This window comes from Ctenopharyngodon idella, chromosome 14 (assembly GCF_019924925.1).
Source record: "Ctenopharyngodon idella isolate HZGC_01 chromosome 14, HZGC01, whole genome shotgun sequence".
Taxonomy (NCBI): Eukaryota; Metazoa; Chordata; class Actinopteri; order Cypriniformes; family Xenocyprididae; genus Ctenopharyngodon; species Ctenopharyngodon idella.
Window position 1 is genome coordinate 9169560 of NC_067233.1, and position 23473 is coordinate 9193032.

Here is a 23473-nt window from a genome sequence, read left to right on the forward strand (position 1 = left end):
CTCAGAAGCATGTTTTTGAAAAATGACAATAACAAGGTAGATGTTCATATTAATCTATGAAACAACAATACAAAAATTGGTAACACTTTACAATAGAGTTCATTAGTTAAACATTAGTTAATGTATTCACTAACATGAACTAACCATGAGCAATACATTTGTTACTGTATTTACTAATATTCATTAACGTTAGGTAATGAAAATACAGTTGTTTGTTCATGTTAGTTCACAGTGCATTAACTAATGTTAACAAGATTTTAATAATGTTTTAGTAATTGTTGGAATTAACATTAACAAAGATTAATAAATGCTGTATAAGTGCAGTTCATTATTAGTTCATGTTAACTAATGAACCTTATTGTAAAGTGTTACCCAAAAATTATATATATAATATATATATATATATATAACATTTTCCGTTACAAGTGAGATGAACTTTTTTTTCTGTATTCCTGTAAACCATATGGCCTGCAGTTCATGTTTGCGTTTCTTTATTATTACATTCCCACATATGTTTCCTTTTTGTATATAAAGCCACATATAAAATGTATAAATGCAGTCAACAACAATTTAACAAAAAACATGACAAATAATGTTGAAAATGTTCATGTTAGCATTAAAAAAGGTAGACGAGGAGTTGTGGTTGTACTTTCCAGTCATCCAGACGTTCTGTTTCTTCCTACTGAGCCGTATATTTTATAAGCAAACTGTTCAACCTGGGATGCATGATGACTTTACTTTCATGGTCTTTCTGCTCTGTTGTTTGTCACATTCGAGAATAAACGAATGATTTCAAGGACGTGGACAAGGACTGAGATGCTGAGAGTGAAGAGGAAGAGTGACATAAAGAGGAAAGAAGTTCATTACCCAGCTGAAAAGGAGGCAAATGGCTTTCATAGTCACCATGGGAACAGGGCTTTCTCTCCTCGACAAACCTATAATAAGGTACTTCACTGGCCTAAACACAATTATTGCATGCTAAAAAGGGAAATATTGCTTTCCAATGTAGTAGGTGGTAGATATTGATTCACATGGGTGTTTGAGCAGACCTTCAGTATAAATGTTTAATTTGCCTCTATTCAGATTTTGGCCACATGAAAATTTTCAGATTTTGGCCAAAAGAAACTTTTCTTAATCCTATTACTAAGTTGACATCAGAGACAAAACGGTGAATGAAGGGGGAAAATCTATAAGAGCAATTGTGTAGTTGTTTAAACAATTGTTTAAGGCTAAAGCCAAACAACCATATAATGTGAAACAAATGTGAATTTCACAATATCTCTCATGTTTTTATGCTTTCAGAAATATAATAGATTGTTGCTGTCAGGAGTTAAAATATCACACAAAAATTACTATATTTTTACTAAATAATATTAATAATGCTATATGTATGGGTCATTGACAAATAAGGTTTTTAAAAGTGTAAAAAAAAAAACATAATAGAGATATAATTAATTTTGAAGTTTTATTAAGTGTTAACAATGATATTATGTGGTTTTTATAATCAATTAACACTACTTTTGTAATTTTTTACAAGATGGACAAAAAAAAATCAGTTTAACCAAAATTTTGGTTTTACTGAATGACACTTTTTGTTATACCGAATGACAATATTTTCAAACAATGGTTTTCGCGCTAGCTCGCTAGCAAAAGGACAATCAAACATTTTATATTTAGTACAAGTTTTTAAAATATTACAACATTTTCCACATTTTACAGCGGTTGTACTGAATGACCTGATGTTTCGGGACATGCGTATGAGCAAGTGAAAACATGAATTTTTCAAATAGTTAAGAGTTAAGAGAGAGTTAGTTACTTTGCTTCACGACCATGTGGTCCTTTGCAGGTGTCTGAATGATGTCACATCCTGTCACATGATATTGACTGCATGACTTTATCCAAAACGGTCCCTTTATATTGGTTTTTCCGAATGACACCAATGAAATTTATTTTTCCGGACATTCTTTCTCATAACAAAGCAATGACTTCTACACATAATTTTAATACTATTTTGCACTATGTTGATATATGATGTTATAAAATCATGCCATAATAAAAAATATATACATTTATTACATTTTAAGATATTTGAATCATAAATGAAGTGGCTGTATTGGCCTTTGGACGGTTAAACTGAATGACCTTTTGACACTTCAAAATCTTTAAAATACCTTTATATGTAGCAAAATATAATTAAAACCTTTTGGATTCAATTTAAAGAGATCTAGTTGTACTACCTTACATACTTTGGATGTCATATCTTTGTTTTTTATTATTATTAAGGCCTTTGGACAAAAAAATGACTCATCACGCCACTGACCGTATAATACTAATATTAATAAGATTACATAAATAAAAGATTTTTTAGAACAAAAAAAATTATTAAATACTTGTTAAAATATTTACATTTGTTAATTTAAAAGTGTCTGATAAATTAATACTTTTAAATATGCCTCAATTTTATATTGTAACAAATCTATAAGATTTTAACAGTATAAAATCTTGGAAGTATTTCAAAGAAATCACAGTATTTTGTAAAAAAAAAAAAAAAAAAAAAAAGAACTTTGCCTACTTCGTAATGAGGGATAAATTGCTAATAAAATTCTAGACCTTATTCATCCAGAGAGTTACTGATCAGTCTGCTCCAGCCTGGGTGTAGCAGGGATCCTGAAGGCTTACGGCTGCGCTGGAGGCCCGGCTGCATGTGTCTGATGTTCACACATATAGAGCTGGGAGCTATGTGTAAGGGTTACTGGGGATTAACACAGCCCAAATCAGCTGGGCCACCCCAACCTAGGCAAATTGTTTTAAACCCCATTACAGCAGCCACACTATTTCCTTCTTATCAAGCCCCCTGCAGCTTCTCATTAATATTCCAGATATATGGCCGTGCACTCTGTATCATTGTCTATTAATGAGACAGATAATCATTCATTCAATTATTAGACCGTCAGCCTCACGGCCGTGCCCACCGGGTTAGCCTTGTTTCTCAGTCGCCGGGCAGGCTGGAACAGAGGGGTGCCAGTCAGGAGGTGAGGGTGATAGCAGGGATTACACCATATTAAAGCCTTTAATAAGACAAACAGCTCAGGAGGGTTAATTCAGAGAAGGTTTTGGGAGAGCAGATATCTGGCTTGTGTTTTTTTTTTTATGTGGAGGTGCAGCGTGCTTACGCCGAGAAACTTTTGAACAAGAAAAAAAATTCCTGACTAAACAGGAACAGCCAACACTTTTTAAACTATGATGTGACTTGTGCATTGAAGTGTAGTTCTTTTCTCATCTGAAGGTTGACCCTGACCTCTGTTGGTTAGAAGCTGCTGAGAGATCAAGTGCATTGTTGATTCCTGCTGAGCAGCCCAGATCTGTTCTTCTGCTGGGAGGGCAACCACCCGGGCCACGACAAACTACTGAGGACAGTGATAAACGTCTCTTAATTGACATACACACACGTAAGTATACATCAGAGCAACCAGCAAAGCAAGTGCGCTCACTCTCCTTGAATGAACTTCACTTCTGTATGTGCCGAGCTTTTGCTGTTAGAGGAAGGCGGTCTGACGCGGTCCGAGAGGGTCAAATGAGAATGTGGAAAAGATAGGAGGTGAAATGTTAACAAAATCATAGAAAATCCTGAGCTTGATAAATTCCTGCATTTTAAATGAACGGAGGTAGCTGCGGCGGTGGGAGAGCTTTGTCGCCGGCCCATTTTCTCGGCACAAGGCGCGCAGTCCCGGGGTCAGCGAAGTTACGAAAGTAATTAAAGCGGCTTGATTCACCGCCTGCTGCAGAGAAAAGAAAGCAAGCTGTCATTCTGATTTAGAAAAATAAATTACAATTTTAATAAAGGGGTGTGGGATGGGGGTGCTATGCTGTCTGGGCGCTTGCTTGCTTGCTTGGATGGGGAAAGGTAACAGGAGGGGGTGGTCTAAGGGTTTCTAGCTGCCTACTTATCAATAGTTGCAATTTTTTGAAACCACATCGGTATTACATTGCGGAGGCACAAGTGCCCTTAAAAAAAGAAAACCCGGGGAACATTAACATACTGATTTCATGCGCGTGGCAAAGGGTCTGTGCCAATATCAGAGAGGACTCAGCACTCCTATTGTCTGCAAGAACTCTGGTCTCCTCTGATATGAAAATTCAATTATATTATAACTAGATCTCGCACTGCGTTTTGACAGTCGACGGTAGCGTTTTGCCAGCTGCATCAGTGTGGGGGACCAGAGGGTCCTGATAGCGCTGAGGCAGCCTTTCAGGCATTGACATGTTTTCGGGGGACAAGATTACTTAAATGTGTCGCATTTAAGGAAGGAGAGTTAATCTAATGCATTGCCATTATCTCTCTCAGGTAATTCCAGTACCACCCCCAATCTGCGTGTTTACGCGCATGCACATCCTCTCATATTCCCAATTACACTACACTGCCATCAGATTCTCCGCAGTCTCTCTGCTCAGCACAATGCATGTTTATTTATTTTTTTATCTAGTCATTGCCTGTAAATAAACAGGAAGTTTTGGCTGACTGGAATCGTTTCTCAGCGGCAAGCAGTTTTTAAGTGACAGCTTTCATGGCTCTCTGAGGACTCAAGTTATTCAGTCTGAATGCCTTGAGAAGTGAGTTAAGTTGTCATTGAATTGCTTACATTCATTAATTCTTTCACACAAGAGGAGCAGAGTGTGGAACTGTACCTTGTTAAAATGTATTGAGATTTTAAAATATATTGCTTCCCTCATTTAACTTGTGCCTACTGAGAAGTATTCTTCAGAATATGTAAATCTCAAAAAGCGACTTCAAAGAGCAAAACTCTCTGAACTTTTTACAGTTCCTTTGCAACATTTCCTGTCACTCCTGACTAGAGGAAGACAAATCATCAGTGTAATGTTTTTTTTTTTAATCCCCCTGTCATTGGAAATGAGATTAGATGTTGTTCTTATAATAGTGTTCAGGTCAGCTTTGAGGGGATCATTCGCCCTAAAATGTCACCCTGTACAACGAAAGTCAGTAGGGTCTAGTGTCATTTTGACCCCCTCTAACTTCAATTGCATGGACTAAAACAGTCAGACAAATTCTACAAAATCTCTTCTTTTGTGAATAGAATAAAGAAAGTAATAATTTTGGAACAACATGAGGATGAGTAAATACATTTTCATTTTTGGGTAACTATCTTAAAGGGTTAGTTCACCTGAAAATGAAAATTCTGTCATTAATTACTCACCCTTATGTCGTTCCAAACCCGTAAGACCTTCGTTCATCTTCGGAACACAAATTAAGATACTTTTGATAAAATCCGATGGCTCATTGAGGCCTCCATTGCCAGCAAGTTAACACTTTCAGATGCCCAGAAAGCTACTAAAGACAACAGTTCATGTGACTACAGTGGTTCAACCTTAATGTTATGAAGCAAAGAGAATACTTTTGTGCCAAAAAAACAAAATAACGACTTTATTCAACAATATCTAGTGATGGACACTTTTTCAATTTCGATTTCAAAACACTGCTTCATGAAGCTTCGAAGCTTTACAAATCTTTTGTTTCGAATTAGTGGTTCGGAGCGTGTATCTAGGGTGACCAGATTTCTCATGGTGGAATACGGGACGGTTGAGCAAGGGGTGGGCAATATGACCATGATATGAGAAATTTTATTTCACTATATATATAAGAAATTTACAAACAATACGACAAATACGATAGAGATACGAATTAAATAAACTTGTTTTTCAGACACAGTAGGTTTATTTACCATGTATATGTTTATTTAACATCTTTTGTTGTTTGATTAACATTAATGACAAATATTTAATTAGGGCACTGTCTCTTTAAGACCGAATTCATGGATGTGATATACCGACACATATCCGATTTTCACCCACCTGTTTACGTCCACTTAAGCCATAAGTTATAACCGACTGTATTTACATGAGATACTCTACACGATGGACATTTTGAAAAACTATGCATTTGACCACTCAGACGCATGGAGATCTGATCGCGCGCTGTCTGAGAGAACTGGGATCGCGCAAGGAAAGAGCGCTTCTGGTGTGTGTCATTCAGCACGATTCCACCTATCCAGCCTTCATTAATGGCAAGTTAATCAATAACGAATTGTGATTGGATGGTAATTTTGTTCTATGATTAATTGATTGGGCTGTTCTCGCTTGACAGAACACTCATGGATTTTATCAAAAATATCTTAATTTGTGTTCCGAAGATGAACGAAGGTCTTACGGGTGTGGAACAATATGAGGGTGAGTAATTAATGACAGAAATTTCATTTTTGGGTGAACTAACCCTTTAAGAGGTGATGGTTACATTTGAATGTATGAATTTTAAAGGGATAGATGAAGTCAGGGATAAAGAGAGAGAGAGAGCACAAAGCAAATTGGAGAATATTTTGGAGTGTAAATATACCAGGAATCTTGATGGAGTTTCTTCCTTTCACTGGACTTTAGTCCTCATTGTGTGTGTGTGTGGTTCTATGTCAGAGAGGCCAAGGCACAGGAAACGCCTCCCTCTTCAACCCACAGCCCTGAGACCTGAGAGTGGACCCCCCATTAACCCAGCACACAGCACACACATACCTGCCTCCCCTCATTAGGCCGTGTTGAAGTACATGCTCACCCAAAAGGAGAATAGAAATCCTAATTAGTATTCTCTGCAGGGCCACAACCATTAGCACTTAATTAGCACAGAGAGCACCCCTCTTTCCGGGTGTGGGGTGGGAAGGGGGGTTATGTTGAGTACAATATTTCTGCATATTCGCTGCCTTGGCTATAAAGAGTTCGCTTTTGTTTTGTACATGTGTGCTTGTGTTTGTATGCGCATTTCTGCTCTGTGCCGTATTTCAGCAGTTTGGTTGCACATGATCCGTTGAGTAAAACACTTGCCTTTTCTTTAAGTGGCCTGTCTGGATCAATTTATTTGAATATAATAAAAAGGTAGTTTATCTATGAAGACTTCTTTTGCATCAGTACCATCTGAAATTTTCTTCTAAAATTAGCATTTTTATCAAGCTCATATGTTTAGGTTCAGTAATTTAACTTTAATTAATTAATAGGTCTTTTTCATTGCCATTAAAGTGAAAAAACTGAACCTAAACATATTTTTAGATGAAAATTTCAGATGGCACTTCGAGGCTTTTGCATCTGAAGTCTTCATATATACAATTTGAATACACCTGTTCTATTATTTTAATTTCTGTAGTTTTTTTTTTTTTTTTTTAAATGTCAGGATATCTACTGTCAGAAAACAAAACAAAATGTTTATATATATATATATATATATATATATATATAAAATACACTTCTGTTGATTCTTAAAGACCTATTTTGCCATGATCTTTTATTTAAAATTTGAAAACCTTTTGTCCACAAATTCAAAGTCATTTGGTCCGACCAACATACAGGAGAAGAAAACATTGTAATACAGAAAATATCAAAGCAACAATGACCCCTGCAGACCCTCATATCTGTGTCCAGGTCAATAACTCTCTTAAAATATCAGCTAATTTGAGCCATTTTTATTACAAGGCAAGGTTAGTTTAGGTAAGGTTAGTTTTTTTAATTAATATAAAAATTGTATTTCTTAATTAACAATTCATGATATTTGATATGTAGTGCACAAAGTAGGGATGCTGGGGATGATTTTGATGGATTTTATTCTATTTCCCTGTTCCTCCTTTAACTGCTTTTAGTCCTCGTCTCACCCAAGGGTTGGTGCTACCTTTCGCTTCCTGAAACTTTAGAGGTGGAAAGCCATCATTTGACAATTTGGCCTGAATGGGACGGCCAGCAGATTGAATGTCTTTTTCCCACCAGGCTTCTCCATCCAGCCCAGCATGGAGGGGGTTGGACGAGTAGGATCGAGTGTAATGTGCAGAGTAAAATTAGCTCTTTGATGGCAGTTAATGGTTTGAGATGAGTGCCACTGACGTAGATTTCCAGGAAGATCTCTCTTTCTCCCTGCAGCTTGCTGTCTCTTCCCCTACATACCTGTAAGATCAGACTGGGCTGGCCTCTGCTGTCAAGGCTGTAATTTGTCCCTGATCAATATAATTATGCAATTCTAGTGGCCTCCTCCCGCTCAGATGGCCAGTTTTCCAGGTGACTAATCCCATACTTTAAACCCTTGGAAATCACACAGACTGAATGCGCAGCACACCTCACAGCAGTCCAAATGAAGTTACTTGATTATAGCATAATTACTGGAAAACAAATGTGTAATGTAAGTGGCAGCAGTTAAATTCTCTATTTTTAAATTGGGTAACAATGTAATCTTAGTGAAACAAAACTGCCCCCTGTGGCATGTATGGTAATGATGTGCTTAACAGCCGCCTGTGGTCAGTAGGGTGTGAATTGTGAAGATGGCCCTTAGATGGGGCTAAGGGTGCGGTCACAGTGGTAGTGGTTTCTTATCTTTTCTTAATGAAATGAATGATGCCTCTTTGCAGAGAGGACATAAATATAACAGGAATACCTCACATATAAATAATTATGAAGTCAAATTAAGCTACAAGAATTCCCATATATTTATGTAAGCCTTCTTTTGCCCAAGGTTGCATATTGACAGATGGGTCGTGAGGGCTGTGTTAAATGTCTTTATTAATCTGTGCCTGTCATTTTGACAAAGATGGAAATAAAACACCATTTACTGCCAGGAGCCATCAAGACAATCAGAACAACAATTAAAGGCTGTAATGGATGAGCAGAGAAAGGTCATCATTTATATGGCAAGTTAGGAATGTGTTTCCTTTGCTTTGGATTGGTACTATTCTCCTTCCATGTTATGTTATGTTATGTTATGCTGTGTTATGTTATGCTGTGTTATGTTATGCTGTGTTATGTTATGCTGTGTTATGTTATGTTGCGTTATGTTATATTATGCTTTGTTATGTTATGCTGCGTTATGCTGCGTTATGTTGCATTATGTTATGTTATGTTGCATTGTTACGTTATGTTGCATTATGTTATGTTGCGTTGTTGCGTTGTTATATTATGTTGCGTTATGTTATGCTGTGTTATGTTGCGTTATGTTATGTTGCATTATGTTATGTTGCATTATGTTATGTTGCATTATGTTATGTTGCATTATATTATGTTGTTACGTTATGTTGCATTATGTTATGTTGCATTATGTTATGTTGCGTTATGTTTCGTTGTTATATTATGCTGCGTTATGTTATGCTGTGTTATGTTGCGTTATGTTATGTTGCGTTATGTTATGTTGCATTATATTATGTTGTTACGTTATGTTGCATTATGTTATGTTGCATTATGTTATGTTGCATTATGTTATGTTGTTACGTTATGTTGCATTATGTTATGTTGCATTATGTTATGTTGCGTTATGTTGCGTTGTTATATTATGCTGCGTTGTTATGTTGTGTTATGTTATATTATGCTGCGTTGTTGTTATGCTGCGTTACGTTGTTATGCTGCGTTATGTTGCATTGTTATGTTGCGTTATGTTGTTGTTACACTGCACTGCATTACGTTGTTACGTTACGTTACGTTACATTACGTTGCGTTGTTGTTACTTTACGTTATGTTGCGTTATGTTATGTTGCGTTATGTTATATGTTGTTGTTATGTTGCGTTATGTTGCGTTATGTTATATTATGTTATGTTGTGTTATGTTATGTTATGTTGCGTTATGTTATGGTATGTTATGTTATATTATGTTATGTTGCATTATGTTATGTTATGTTATGTTGCGTTATGTTGAGTTATGTTGCTTTGTTATGTTGTGTTATGTTATGTAATGTTGCTTTGCGTTATGGCTGCAACTAACTTTTTTTGATAACTGATTAATCGTTCAATTATTTCTTAGATTAAAACTTAGTTTTACCCTTTTAACAAGCCCCAGTCCTGCAGTAACCCTGAGCACTAACATTCTGTTTTGTTTTATTCCAGACTCTCTCAGTCGTTTCTCTGTCATATGCTGTGGTGCTTTTCAGGAGCTCCAGGTCAGTTTCCCTACCAAGTTTTGTGGTCTGCCATGTTGTCCATTCTGCTCAGCTATTTAAAAAATGTTGAATATCAACAATGGCTTTCACTGGGGCATTGTCAACTTTTGTATGAAGCAATCTTGGCTGAATGCGATGGCTCCCAGTGCAGGGAGGGCTTGGCTCAGCGCTGCTGCGGAATGGAAGACCGCAGACCCTCTCCCCGTCTCGGCTCAAAGCGGCATGGTTTGAGAGTCTTACCCGGCTCTCTCCAGCTAAACAGTATGCAGGACCTTAAATGCAGAGAGAAGGATTTAGAAGAACGACTGTGCAACGGTGAGTGTCTTTCTGGAAAACTGCAGCTGTGGGCTGGAGTACATTTGGAGGAGGGGGGTGGGGGGCTTGTTCAGGGGAAAGGGGGGTGGGGGGGTTGTGTTAGATTTTGTTAGCATTTCAGCTCATTCCAGAGGCTACACAGAGTAAAACGGTTTGATTTTATTTTTATTAAAACAAAAACCGTTAACTTGTCTGTGAGACTTCCTGTTGTGTCAAATTAAGTCAAAGGCTGTCATTCTGTTAACTCATTTTTTGTTAAAGGAGTCGTTCTCATTCTGCATCAGTTCTGCACCATAAATAAATCATTTGGATGATAGTACTCCCTAAAAAACATTCATAACCATTGCCCTGGTTAATCATCAGTATTGAGTGTTCAGATTAAAGACTTCAAACATTCTAATATTCAGCAAGATTCTAAAACTTAGATTTCAAAAAGTTATTCTTTTTTTTTTTATTTAAATTTTAATATATTAAATGTATCATAATGGACCTGTTGAGATTACGGGCTCAATTTGTTGCCAGGAAAATTGATAAAAAAAAAAAAAATTATTGACAAAACAATGACACAAGCCACTAAAGATATGGAGCAGTGCTCTATCTGTGCCACATGTGATCTATTCATGATGTGTGTAGCTCTGAAAGGTAGTCGAATGTCTTTGTCAGGCTGTCGCCAAGAGGAAGCAGTTAGCGTCTGCGACGTGTCCCCGCCAGTGCAACCGCAACAGCTTGTATCTGCCATTGACATGTCAGTTTCCAGGGCTTTGAGCTGTCAGCTCTACTGCGCCCTTCTCACCCCAGCAGTAGCGAGAGAGCGGAAGAAAGAGTGTGTTTTTGTGCAGGATGGCAGACTGCCATATTAGTGGCAAACGAGTATACATGATAAAAATAGAGAAAGGAAGTAATGCTCATTTGCTCTCGAATGACCTTTAAATGGGTCATTTTAAGTCATGTACTGTTCAGATTGCAAAATAACTTGGTCCATCTTGGACTTTCCTCCCTGCCAGGTCAAAGCAGAGTCTAATAAGTCTAAAAATATTAGTGGACTAAACCTATGATATTATTTTTCAGGATTAACAATTATTGTAAATATTATGTAGTGTCCACCTACTTTATGAGGGTCCGGTGTAGTCCTCTGTGTCTCCTCTGTGTCTCTCTCTGCCAAGGTGAACAGATTCATCCCCAGGCACCCAATCCATTATCCTGTCAACAACAGCAGGTCCCTGCCACAGTTAGCAGCAACACTGGCCGTAATGAAATCATCAGTAATCCCAAAACTCATCTCATCATACCCAAGGTAATTAATGCATTTGGAGGGCGATGGCTAACTCTTAATTAAATTATGCTTCTTTTAATGAGGCCTTTATGTAGAGTAAATTTATAGCCAGTATCTCCATTATCAAGTGCTCGGCGCTCAACTGAGATTCGTCATTTTCACCTCAAATCACTCGCAGATTAACGTAATGAAGCCCATGATTAATATATCAATTTATACTTGTTTGTTTCTTTCCTTGAGATTTAATAAATTACCCTGCGTAATTAGTTCTTCAGGATTTTGCCACAGCCAAAACCTCAGTTCTTGCTAATAATGCATAAAGTATTATCGTTACGTATTAATTTTAGAATAATTTGGAGATAACAACTTTGTGGCATTAATCATATTACAAAATTGGGTGTATTTAATTAATTAAAGATATAGCCTGCAAATTAATTGTGCATTTCCACAATATTATCTTAACTAATGAACGTCTGACGAAGCGACTGTTTCATTTTTAAAAGGCACCAGATTAGTGGGATCTTAATTATGTTTAAAACAAAAGCCATCTGCTTGCCACATTTGGTGCAAAGCAAAATCAGACAACTCAGCATTCTCTGCTAAACAAAAAAAGAGAAAGTTTCTATTGTTTTGGAGAAACTGTAGTACATGGAAATGATTCAAAAGATACATGGGAAATAATGAGGTTTGTAATTAGCCTTGCAGCCAATGATGGCATTTCAGTGATGACAATTCTTGTCCATTTCTGCAAGTCTGACTGACAGAAGACAACATGGAATTAACAAAATGTTTTTATATATGGTTCCTGAAAATGAAATGTAATTATTTGAATTTATTTTCTTGTTTTAAAATAATTAAACAGCTCTAGGCGTGACACACATGACACCCTAATCGTTTTTTTTCTGACAGGCACTTAAAATATAGAGACATTATAAACATTATCACAGTGCTGATGTGCAGGAGACTGCTTTAACACATTGAGAAATTCCTTCACAGATACATTTAGCCAAATCTAATAACACCTCTAAACCCAAAGACAATTGCTTGTGCTATTAGAATTTGCTCAGTGATTTAATCAAAACTATATTTATAGTAATTTTCTGCTAAATTAAATCAGCGCTTTAATTGAAATTAGCTTTCACTGGGTTAGAATAAATGTAGTTAAAACTATTTTCATTTAACGCATCATGTACCAAATGGGGTTTTATTAATGTTTCGCTAAAATTTTCCTCCTGAAAGTTAAAGATATTGTAGAAAAATGTTGTCATTGCGGAGCAAATAGGGACTGTGTATTCACACCATGTGCTGCACGTCTTAATGTCCCAGCAGATGATGTGTGCACATTAGCTTCATGCTGCATTAGATCAGAAATCCTATTTATCACTGACTGCATGAGCTAAAGAGCTTCTCAAACATGCCTTGATTCTTCTGTTGCAATGTACTTCTCTTATATATTGTGTGCTTTACTGTGAAAATGATTGTATTCACATGCATATTAACATAAGTGGGATATGAACAATTTAAAAAGGATAGTTGAAAAAAAAAACACATGTATGTGCAAGCTTTAGGTGGTCATGCCTTATTGCTTCTAGTAAAGAAAGACACTTAGTGTACATAAACAAAATTATTCGTGAATTGAAGTTTTGTGTCTTCATATTAGTTTGCTGTATTCCATGACAAACAATGTCTTTTGCATGCTTTTTATATCTAGAGTGTGATGGACATGTAATTTCTTCTTTTTCAGGTGACCGTGCTTAATGCTTATCTTTTCTCAGACTGTATATGAGACCAAGACAAATCAGTTAAACAACAGGATGTGGACATCAATGTGCTCTAGTGCCTTACCTGTGGTTTACCTGTACATTTCCCTGCAGGTAACTGAATCTGACTTGCCTTGAAGAAACTCAAAGCAACAGATATATGGAATATCAGTGAGAATCTAGTTTTTATTTTCAGTATAAAAATCTGTGAAAAATAATTGGGAATTTAAATGACATTAATAACATGTTTACTCATCGAGAAATAGAAACTGCAAAATGAAAATATATAGTTTTATTTTCTTTTGAAAATTAGGAAAATTGGATTGATTGTGATGTGTAAATTTGGCTGACGCATTAGTGGCTTTGAGTCCCACATGTTGTTCATTCGATAGTCGGTAATTGTCCTCTGCAAGTGACAGAACAACAGCGCTTTACAAACTTGCTGAGGACAGACAATGTGTGTGAGGAAGCAAGACTTGTAATATTTATCTGGAATCTAAACCATATTTGTAATTATCTATTAAACAGGGCTGTTTATACGTTATTTGTTTCGATTGCAAAATTGTTGGGAATTATCCGAAACGCGCATATTAAATTATTTTTCGATTAAAATAGCCTGAATAAAAAGTTAAAATAATTTAACATCGACAAGCAGCGCGTAAAATTGATTTGTTTATATGTGTATATGTGACTCAAAATGCTTGTAATAGATTGAAGTAAAATAAGATGAGAAACATAAAAATGTCGTTGTTTTTATTACTACATAATTCAATTTTACAGCAATGATCACTGCTGGCTTAATTTTGATGACCGGACTCATATGTTTCAAGTATAAAACGGCTTATCATTCCAATAGTTCAGTGACATCTGAAAGAAGGTCAGATCCAAGCCTCTTTTCTTTAATTGACCAGTGAATATTATTTTACCAGTGTCAGAACCAGAGGGGACGCAACCATTCAACGAAATACAATAGGAATAACAGACCGTGCTGAAATTGCATCTTCATTTGCATTTTCGGTTCAAAAATCATGCAAATCCCAATGAGACGGTCTTTATTGTGCCTGCATTTGAAAAATCATTCTGTTAACCATGGTAACTCTGGCCTTATTCGTAACCAGTGAGTAGAAACAAAAAGTTATTAATTCATACGGATATGACGTTTAAATGGACTCCAGAGCAATGCTTAATGGTTCGGGGATATGTATTTGATCTAAAAAATCGGAGGTGAAAATTACACAAAGACTTCTTTTAAATATTTATATATATTTTAGTACTATCGTTTTGGCTAAATGCGTCGTTTAACGCATTACAGTTATTGCTCTATTCATTTGTTATAAGACAGAATATAGGCCTACTATTATTCAAATTAAACTTTTTTTTTTTTTTTCAAAAATAATATTTATAAAAATAACTTTATCTTATAGCCTATGTTATAAATATATTTTATTTTTTACTTTTTAAGTACAAATAGTAGGCTAAAAATATTCTTATAGGTAACTAAATGGTAAACATTCCTTTTTTCAACCCGTAAAAATCATTCAATTATTTAGTATTGTGGCTCGAGCTATTGTATCTTAAAGTGGGTGTGTCGCGCGCAGGCTTATTGGTCTGTTTTAAGTCCACTTATTTTGTCCAACATAGACTCCAAAAAAAAAACAATGTCTTTTTGAGGCTCTGCGTGTGCTTTGCTGTAATTTGCTTCCACTTTAATTGTTAAAGTTGAGCTAATTAACAAGTGAATCCACGGGTTTGAAAAAAAAAAGACACGGTGAAAAAGAATAGAAGTCCTGTGGTGATTTGTTATGGTATTGTTTTACTTATCACGATTGAACAAGTTGTTAAAACGTTGAGCTAACAAAAACTATTAAATTTCACAGATCTGACATGTGGCATATAAAGCAGTAATGAACTGACAATTTTCCATCTTATGCTTTCAATAGAGGATTAGTAATTTTAGATGTTTGCATTTGCTGTTTATTTTTTTGTGTTTAGGCTAATTGACATATAATGGACTTTATTTATCTGCAGCACAGTGTCAGTTTTAGTATTCGGGTCATTTGAATTGCCTACTACACTAATGGACATTTCACTGCACGGCTATCATACACGTGAGTGATTTTCGGAAGCCTTGTGGCTCGAGGCTCAATGATGTTGAACACTGGGAGGCTTTCCTGGTGGTCCTCGGCCTTAGCTCACGTTAATTAGGAAATTTGGAGAACAGAAGCCATCATTACCGAGCTCCGGGTAACTGGGAGTTTTCCTTTTCCCACTGTCTCCTATAGGCGACATTTCCATAAGCAGATTACAAGAGGATATGTTCCTGAAACCACTCGGATAAATCACCGGTTTCGTGAAATAAGTCTCTAATTAGAACTTTTGTCATAACGGCTGGTGCACTGCTATTCATATTAATGTAAAGTGACTAATGATGTTCCAAATGACACATTTACTTTATCTCTCTAATGAAACTGAAAGCGACGGAAAAAAGATCCAGTTGTTTTGGATATGGTTGCTTCTCCATGATGATTTGTCAGTGATTTTTCTTTTTCTTTTTTCTAGCCTTCTAATCACAAATATATAGTGTTTTATTGGACGTGACATATTAACTTGACTGCCCAAAATATCTTACCGATTTATAATTTTTCTTTAAATTAGGCCTAATGCTAAACTATAACCTGATTGCTCTTGATGAATAGCCTACTACTTTACAATCCTTAACATCGGGCCTGAATAACAGCATTGAGTAACAACACTTGTACTTGTTAAGAGCAGTTTGGAAAGTAAATAACGGAGACGCACGTGTTGGTGTACATGTCTAAATCGGTCACACAGGGTGAAACTTCTCTAAATGGTTGAGTCGTTAGTGTGTGGTGTTAAAAGCCCATCGTGAATATTCAGTGCTGTAATCGTTCAGTCTCGGTGGCGTTGAATGTGTTAAATGTCGATGGACGGTGTGCTAATAAGCTACTGGCCCTTTCGAAGGTGTAATTTCTCCCTGGGAGACTGAAAACCACTCCCAACCGAACACGTCTTACTCGAGTCATTTGTAAATCACACAGCCTAACAAATAAAATGCGGAATGATTGCCGTTAGCAGTAATTGGTAATGTAAAAAATAAATGGCCCTAATTAACATACACTCCAAAATTGGCCTGGCCTGTTCTAAAAAGTCGTTTATAGAGTTGTGTGTAAATAGTCACACTCACATCAGTTATTTTTTCTTCAGAACAATACAAAATTGATCCACAGGGGGGCGTTACAGTATTATTTTTGTTAGTCTTAGACACTTGACAAAAAATGCGACGTGTTTTTAAAACAAAACTATTTTATTGCATGTTTGTTTTTTAAAAAAAATATCGTGGTGTTATTTTCAGCTCATCCTGTAAATAATAGACTATAGGCTATACTACTGAGATGTCAAATGAAAGTTAGAATAAATTGTGAGACAAATAATGTAAATAGGCTACTTCAGTAATTTATTATTATAATATTTAGATATTTAAGTCATTTGCTTGGCGTTAAAATCGTACTTTTTAATCAGTGTCAATTTAAGAGCTTTAAGTCTAATTAGAGAGGTGAAGTAGCCTAAAGCAGGGCAAAAAGATAGCCAACCAAAACCCAAGCTTGTATTACACTCTAAAAAATAAATAAACCGAATTTTGAATTAAATTATTTGTTTATTAATTATTTGTTTTATTAGTAATTATTAGTATAGTGCCTTTGTCGTTCCATTGTAAGAGGCAATGTTACAGTTTATATATTTACGTTTGATTCCAATAAGTAGAATCTAACCCGATTATTGATTTTATTTTATAATTAATAAATGAAACAAGCTTTATTTATTTAGCTATTTATTTATTTGAACGTTTCTTTTTTTCGGGAAAGTGTGAAATTCACAATATTTATTTAACCCTATCTGTCTACAAATGTAGAATAAGGCTAACATTTTCCAGTGAATAACGACCGCTTTAAAACAATATTTGCAAAGTGATTTCTATTGTCAAAGTGCAAAGTGATGTATTTTATCCCACTTTAAGTGCATCCCGAAACACAGTGGTGCCCGGGCAGCTCGCTGCTTGGATGGCGGAGTGTGATGCGCTCTCTGATTGGTCGGCGCTGAGCTCATTGTTATGCTGTCAATCCAAATCACATGGCCGAGCCTCTATTAACAGCTGAGCTTAGCGCACAACTTTTCAGAGTTCCGTGGCAGAGCAGAGCGAGACACGCGGGACTGGTGTGGAGACATCTGAAAGAGTTCGGTGTCATTGACGTGACCAGAGTTTTAGCTCTCTGAACTTTTGTCTGACTACCGACTACTTTATTTTGTGAGTCTCTTTAAATTTCAGCCTTGTTTTTCGAGTGCTTTTAAGGCACCACTTTTAAGTAGTTTGAATGTATAACATGATGGAAACCGAGATTAAAAGCCCCCTTCCGCAGTCCAACACGGGCTCGGCGGCGGGCGGCAAAAACAACAGTGCCAACGACCAGGACCGGGTGAAGCGGCCTATGAACGCTTTCATGGTGTGGTCTCGTGGTCAGCGGAGGAAGATGGCACAAGAGAATCCTAAAATGCACAACTCTGAGATCAGCAAGCGCCTCGGTGCTGACTGGAAACTTTTGACTGACGCCGAGAAGAGACCCTTCATTGACGAGGCCAAGCGGTTACGAGCCATGCACATGAAGGAGCACCCGGATTACAAATACCGTCCCCGCAGGAAGACCAAGACCCTGCTGAAGAAAGACAAGTATTCCTTGCCCGGAGGACTCTTGGCGCCCGGTGCCAACTCTGTCAACAATGCCGTCTCGGTGGGCCAGCGGATGGACTACACGCACATGAACGGCTGGACGAACAGCGCGTACTCCCTCATGCAGGACCAGCTGGCCTACTCTCAGCATCCCAGCATGAACAGCCCCCAGATTCAGCAAATGCACCGGTACGACATGGCGGGACTTCAGTACCCGATGATGTCCACGGCCCAGACCTACATGAACGCGGCGTCTACGTACAGCATGTCACCAGCATACACGCAGCAAACTTCCAGTGCAATGGGTCTGGGCTCCATGGCTTCAGTGTGCAAGACGGAACCCAGCTCTCCTCCTCCGGCCATAACCTCTCACTCTCAGCGTGCTTGTTTGGGAGACCTGAGGGATATGATAAGCATGTACCTGCCGCCCGGAGGAGACAGCGCCGACCACTCCAGTCTACAGACCAGTCGGTTACACAGCGTTCATCCGCACTATCAAAGCGCAGGGACTGGCGTGAACGGAACGCTACCCCTAACCCACATTTGAAAGACTCCTAAAAAAAAAGACTAAGTACTTCGGATACTTGAACATTTTGATTTGCAAAAAGAATCGAAGTTCAATTTCGTTTTTAAAAAAGAAACTATTTTTAATCTCAATGAGTTGTCCGTTTTAAAGCATTTTATGACGACATATCGGGGACTTCAGAATAAATTGCATTGCAGAGGAGCTTTTATCATAAGCTGTAAAGCAATCAAAGTCTGTAGAAGAATATTGGACTTCTGACTTATTTGCCGTCAGAGTTTGGCACGTGGCTTCGTGAAGAGGCTGTATTTCAAAAAAAAAGAAAAAAAAAAAAGGAAAGAACAAATGGAGGGAGAGAGTATGTTCACTCATAAATGTTTACACTTATTTTTAGAATGTCGATTTTGTCCAAATCTGTGTAGTCTTTTTGTTGTTCATTTGAACTAGGTTTATTGAAATGAAAGACTGTGCTGGTCGCAAGCGCAAAGTTTGTTTTATTTATAGTGAGTTGTTTTTTTTAAAGCTTGTGAACCACTGTACGTCTTGTTGCTGAAATGTTCCACTTTTGTTTTGTGAATCTTCCTTTCTGTGATGTTATGGCAGTATCAGGTTAATCCATATGTGGGACGGAGAGTTTTATTTAAACTGACGTTTCTACTGAAGACCATCCTATTCCTAAATGAATAAATTTGTTTTACAAAAAAAAAAAAAGGTTTATGACTAGATATCAGTTATTTTTTTTTTTTTTACTTCAGTCTTATAATTTGGTTGTTTGAATCGTATGTCTACCGTTAAACCAGTGACAGATTTTGTCAAATTCGTTTAAACCCAAATGTGGTAATCTGAGGCGATCAGTTAAATGAAGAGTAAATATGCGAATTCAGACACGCTCGCTGCCAAGCAGATGTCAACACGCGTGGATTGGTTTAAACATTCTCGTCAAACAGCAAATATACTATTTTTATGCCTTTCGAATCCTAAGAAATTCAATTGGTCTGGAAATGACTCCTATAAATATCATTCTATAAATTAAAACTAGGCTAATTCATGCTTATTCCCCCCCCCCCCAAAAAAGTATCAACTGGTGTATATTATAGCCTTAGTCCTGACTACTAACCATAAAATTAAACTTATATTCGTTGTATTCATAAGACACACTTTATTGATGAGGCATTTCTCCTTTGCAAGAATACACTACACACGGAAATAAAATTATAAAACGCTTAAAAGGGACAAACGTATTTTTTACCTCACGTGAACCGTCATGCAAATATTTTTCAAAGTGTGTAATTCCCTCCTGCATTTTCACTTGTTGAGTCGTCTAGGTACACACAGTTCCTCAAAATTACTTATATAATTATGGGTAACTATAAATATCCTTAATCCCTTGAATTTGTCAAAACCAGACGATGAAACAGCCGATAAATTCAGATAATTATGTTCATAATAAGAGATTAATGCAGGGATAATTTCTTTGCTATTTCACTTTATGAGTTACCAAGTGTGACCGAATTTTTGGGGGTCAGACAGAGGTTAATTATTTAAGTATCTTATTTTGTGATTTGAACATCACATCATATTGTCTTTTGGTCTGTTTGTCAAAGGACCGTTTTTACCATATCTTTCTTGCTATAGTTAGCCAAGGAGAGGAGGAACATACAAGGCCGTTTCGGACTGCCTTTTGTAATTTAGGGTGTAATTTCCACTACTGAGTCCTCAATAAATAATATGTATAGTATCCTATATGTACTGTGTAACATGCACTCTTAAAAATAAAGATTCTTCAATGGCTCTTTACTATATCTTTGGTCAAAAACTCTCTTCTAATAAAGATACATGTTGGCTAGAGAAGATTAAAATATAAATGTATTTTTGTAGATCAACGTATTGGTTTTTAACATCATAGATGCTTTTGTAAAGAACTACAGAATAAAAAGTTTTTGATGATAGTTACCTAAAGTTTTCCTGTAACATCAAGCTGAAAAAGTGGGTGTTCAGAATCTGTGGATTTTCCATCTGAGGATTCTGAATGCTTGATTTAACTTTTTTAAATATCACTTTAATAATTATCCATTCTAAAAGAACGTTATTTTCTGAATCCAAACCAACCCACTGATTTGCATTTTGAATAACCTAATAGAACTCGACATTAAAAACTTTCAGGAAGTATTGCATTATTAATACAATCTGTATAAGGATTTAAACCCTCCTTAATTTAATTTCAGCTATTTACATTTTCACTTAAATTCTCAAACAAGAGATTATGTACACTCTTAAAAATAAAGTTTCTAAAAGGGGGTTTTCGCAGCAATGACATTTTTTTTTTTTTTCCCCAAAGAACCTTTCAATGAACAGTTTCAGTATAAATAAAGAACCCGCTTTCACTATAAAGAACCTTTTGGGAAAGGGAAAGGTTCCACGGATGTTAAAGGTTCTTCATGGAAACTTAGATGCCAATAAAGAACCTTTATTTTAAGAGTGTATAGGGAATAGTTTAAGAACTCAGATTCTGTTGTCACTTCAATAGTAATTTTTGCACTAATGAGATTTCTCATAACAGTCATTTGAAACAATATTTTTGAATGATGCTGTCACACTTCGAAAATGTGCACCTGACTGCTTTTACAGCAGGGGATGAGTTGCACAGAATCTCAAGGCATTTATTCCCCTGAGCCATTGAGTGCATGCACTTGGCTGCTGTCTTTCCCACATTCACTGACAGGTTTGATCCATGCCTCATTGCTGTGCTTGGATTAGCCCTGTGCACCTCTGTGGATGCCAACAGATTAAACAGACCTCCCTGAAATCAGCGACCGGGTCTTAAGTCATTCTAGTGTGCCTGAGACTGCGTATCAGCTAATCACGCTTCCTAAATCTTTAAAAAAAAATATTTTTTTAAATTAAAGAAACTGTGTTAGAAGCAGTGGTGAATTTGTTGCATATGTCTGATATGAATAGTATGCTGGGGATATTTTTTTGACATTCAGTGATCACAATATTTTTTAACTTGATAAATCCAATTGGCAGTTAAAAGGAAGGAATTTATCGAGTAAACTCGTATGAGTGAAGCTCTACTGATAGCATAATGCATTAGGTCCCTTCCAGCAAACCGTGGGGCCCTCTCTTTCTTTCTCTCTCGCTCTTGCTCACTCAGTCATGTGGAGCACTGTGCCCACTCAGCAAGTGCAGGCATATCCTCACTTCCATCTGCTTATGACCTCACTGGAGCTGTTTGTTTAACCCTTTTCCCAAACCAACATAATTGCACCCTACTGCAATCACGCATGCTGGATTCACCGTGTTGAGTTAGGTAGCATTAACGATGGAGAACTTTCTCACTTTCTTTCTGCCTATGGGTAATTTTTTAGATATAAATATATTATTCATAACATCTACCTTCCTGTTTTTCTGACTGTTATGATTATTCCTGACATACTTGAATACATGTGCCAATCTAAGAATAAAAAAGTGGCAGTAGGCCTGTATCAATTTCATTCACTGAACCTGCTCAGCAACTCTGATTGGGAACTCCTCATTCCAAATCTCTAGGTGTTTTTCCCCTAGTATTGGTGTTTACGAGTGTACACAGATTACAGTAGCATACGTCAGTTGAAGAAATGGGTGTGTTTGAAAAATAAAGCGAACAGGCTCTATGGTATTTCAATGGTGTACTAAAAACAAAACATCCTAGTATTGATTAGCAGGCTGGCTCAAGGCATTGCTGTTGGGCCTGTCCACTGAAGTGAGACTCATGTGGGCTGTGGGGAGAGAGTGGAGTGTGGGGGTGAATTAATCTCCCTGAACTGGGGCAGATGTCGTTGACGAGCCCCTATAAGATCAGCTCTCGCCGTGGGAAAATGGCATCCAATCCTTACGGGGTCAGGACTTTGAGCTGACCCTCACGGTCTCATCCCACCTCAGAGAGCTGTCCATTCTCCTGCACTTTATCTAAGAGACAGGCTCACCTCTCCTGCCTATGGCCATTGTCTCGTGGCACTATTGTATGTTTGCTGTTCTTGTACCTCATTATACACGTAAATCTAACCTCTTCCTCTTCTTCCAGCACGTGTCACGATTTTGGTTCCTCTCTGCGTTTTATGTTCATGCATTAAATAAGTGTGGCTGCCTTGTTCACTTTAGTTTCACTTTTTTCACTTTAGTTTACACCAGTCTCAGCATTGCTTTTCTCCATTATAACACTTTTAAAAAGAGTTTTTTTTTGTTTTTTTCCCCCACAGCATTGCCATTAAAGAACCATTTTTGGTTCTCCAAAGAACCTTTCATGAATAGTTCTTAAAAGAACCTTTTTTTTTTTCTTAGTGTGGAGAACTTTTTATTTCCCCCTATAAAGAATCTTTTGTACAATGGAAAGGTTCCATAGATGTTTAAGGTTCTTCATCGAACCATAGATTCTAATTGAGAACCATTCTTTTTAAGAGTGACAAAGCTCAAAAAGGCTTAACAGTGACACATTTGGAATGTGAATGTCATTCTTTATATGCATTTATCAGATATAAACATTGTTTTACATTTCAGATATGAATGGTGTCATTTTTATTTGACATTTAAAGATAATCACAATATATAGTCAAGGGGGAATGTGCCAACTTGCTTCTCTTCTCCAATGATTCTGATATTTTTTGGCAATTACAGCCATGGTTGGATCTCTGTGGCATTACACAACCACAAAGAATGTAGAGTGGGAGGTTTAAAGGGCGGTTGCAGCACCAATTCAGGCTTGGCCCTGCAGTCCAGGTGCAAGTGACTTGCATTGATGTCAGTGTAGAGTAAATAATTCTAATTAATAGAGTCTTAACACAAGGGGATAGACTCTTTTATAGAAATACTGTGTCTAATGAGATGCATAGAGGGAAGAGAGGTTTAGACTAAAATTCTTTG

General features: G+C 36.8%; 1 protein-coding gene across 2 annotated transcripts; it reads left to right on the top strand.

The window, feature by feature from the left end:
• The first annotated feature begins 290 nt into the window (after nt 1–290).
• Nucleotides 291–20376, top strand: sox3 (SRY-box transcription factor 3). 2 transcript variants are annotated; one of them, XM_051861027.1, is made up of 7 exons: nt 291–945; nt 3287–3449; nt 9907–9959; nt 10106–10274; nt 11438–11568; nt 13292–13421; nt 17504–17699. In XM_051861027.1, exons 1-6 carry the CDS (start codon nt 787–789, stop codon nt 13331–13333), a joined length of 717 nt encoding a protein of 238 aa, XP_051716987.1. In that variant the 5' UTR covers nt 291–786; the 3' UTR covers nt 13334–13421; nt 17504–17699. The 2 variants fall into 2 exon arrangements, with proteins under 2 accessions (XP_051716987.1, XP_051716986.1); XM_051861026.1 differs by lacking the exons at nt 291–945; nt 3287–3449; nt 9907–9959 and having other exon boundaries at nt 10068–10274; nt 17504–20376.
• Nucleotides 20377–23473: the final 3097 nt, after the last annotated feature.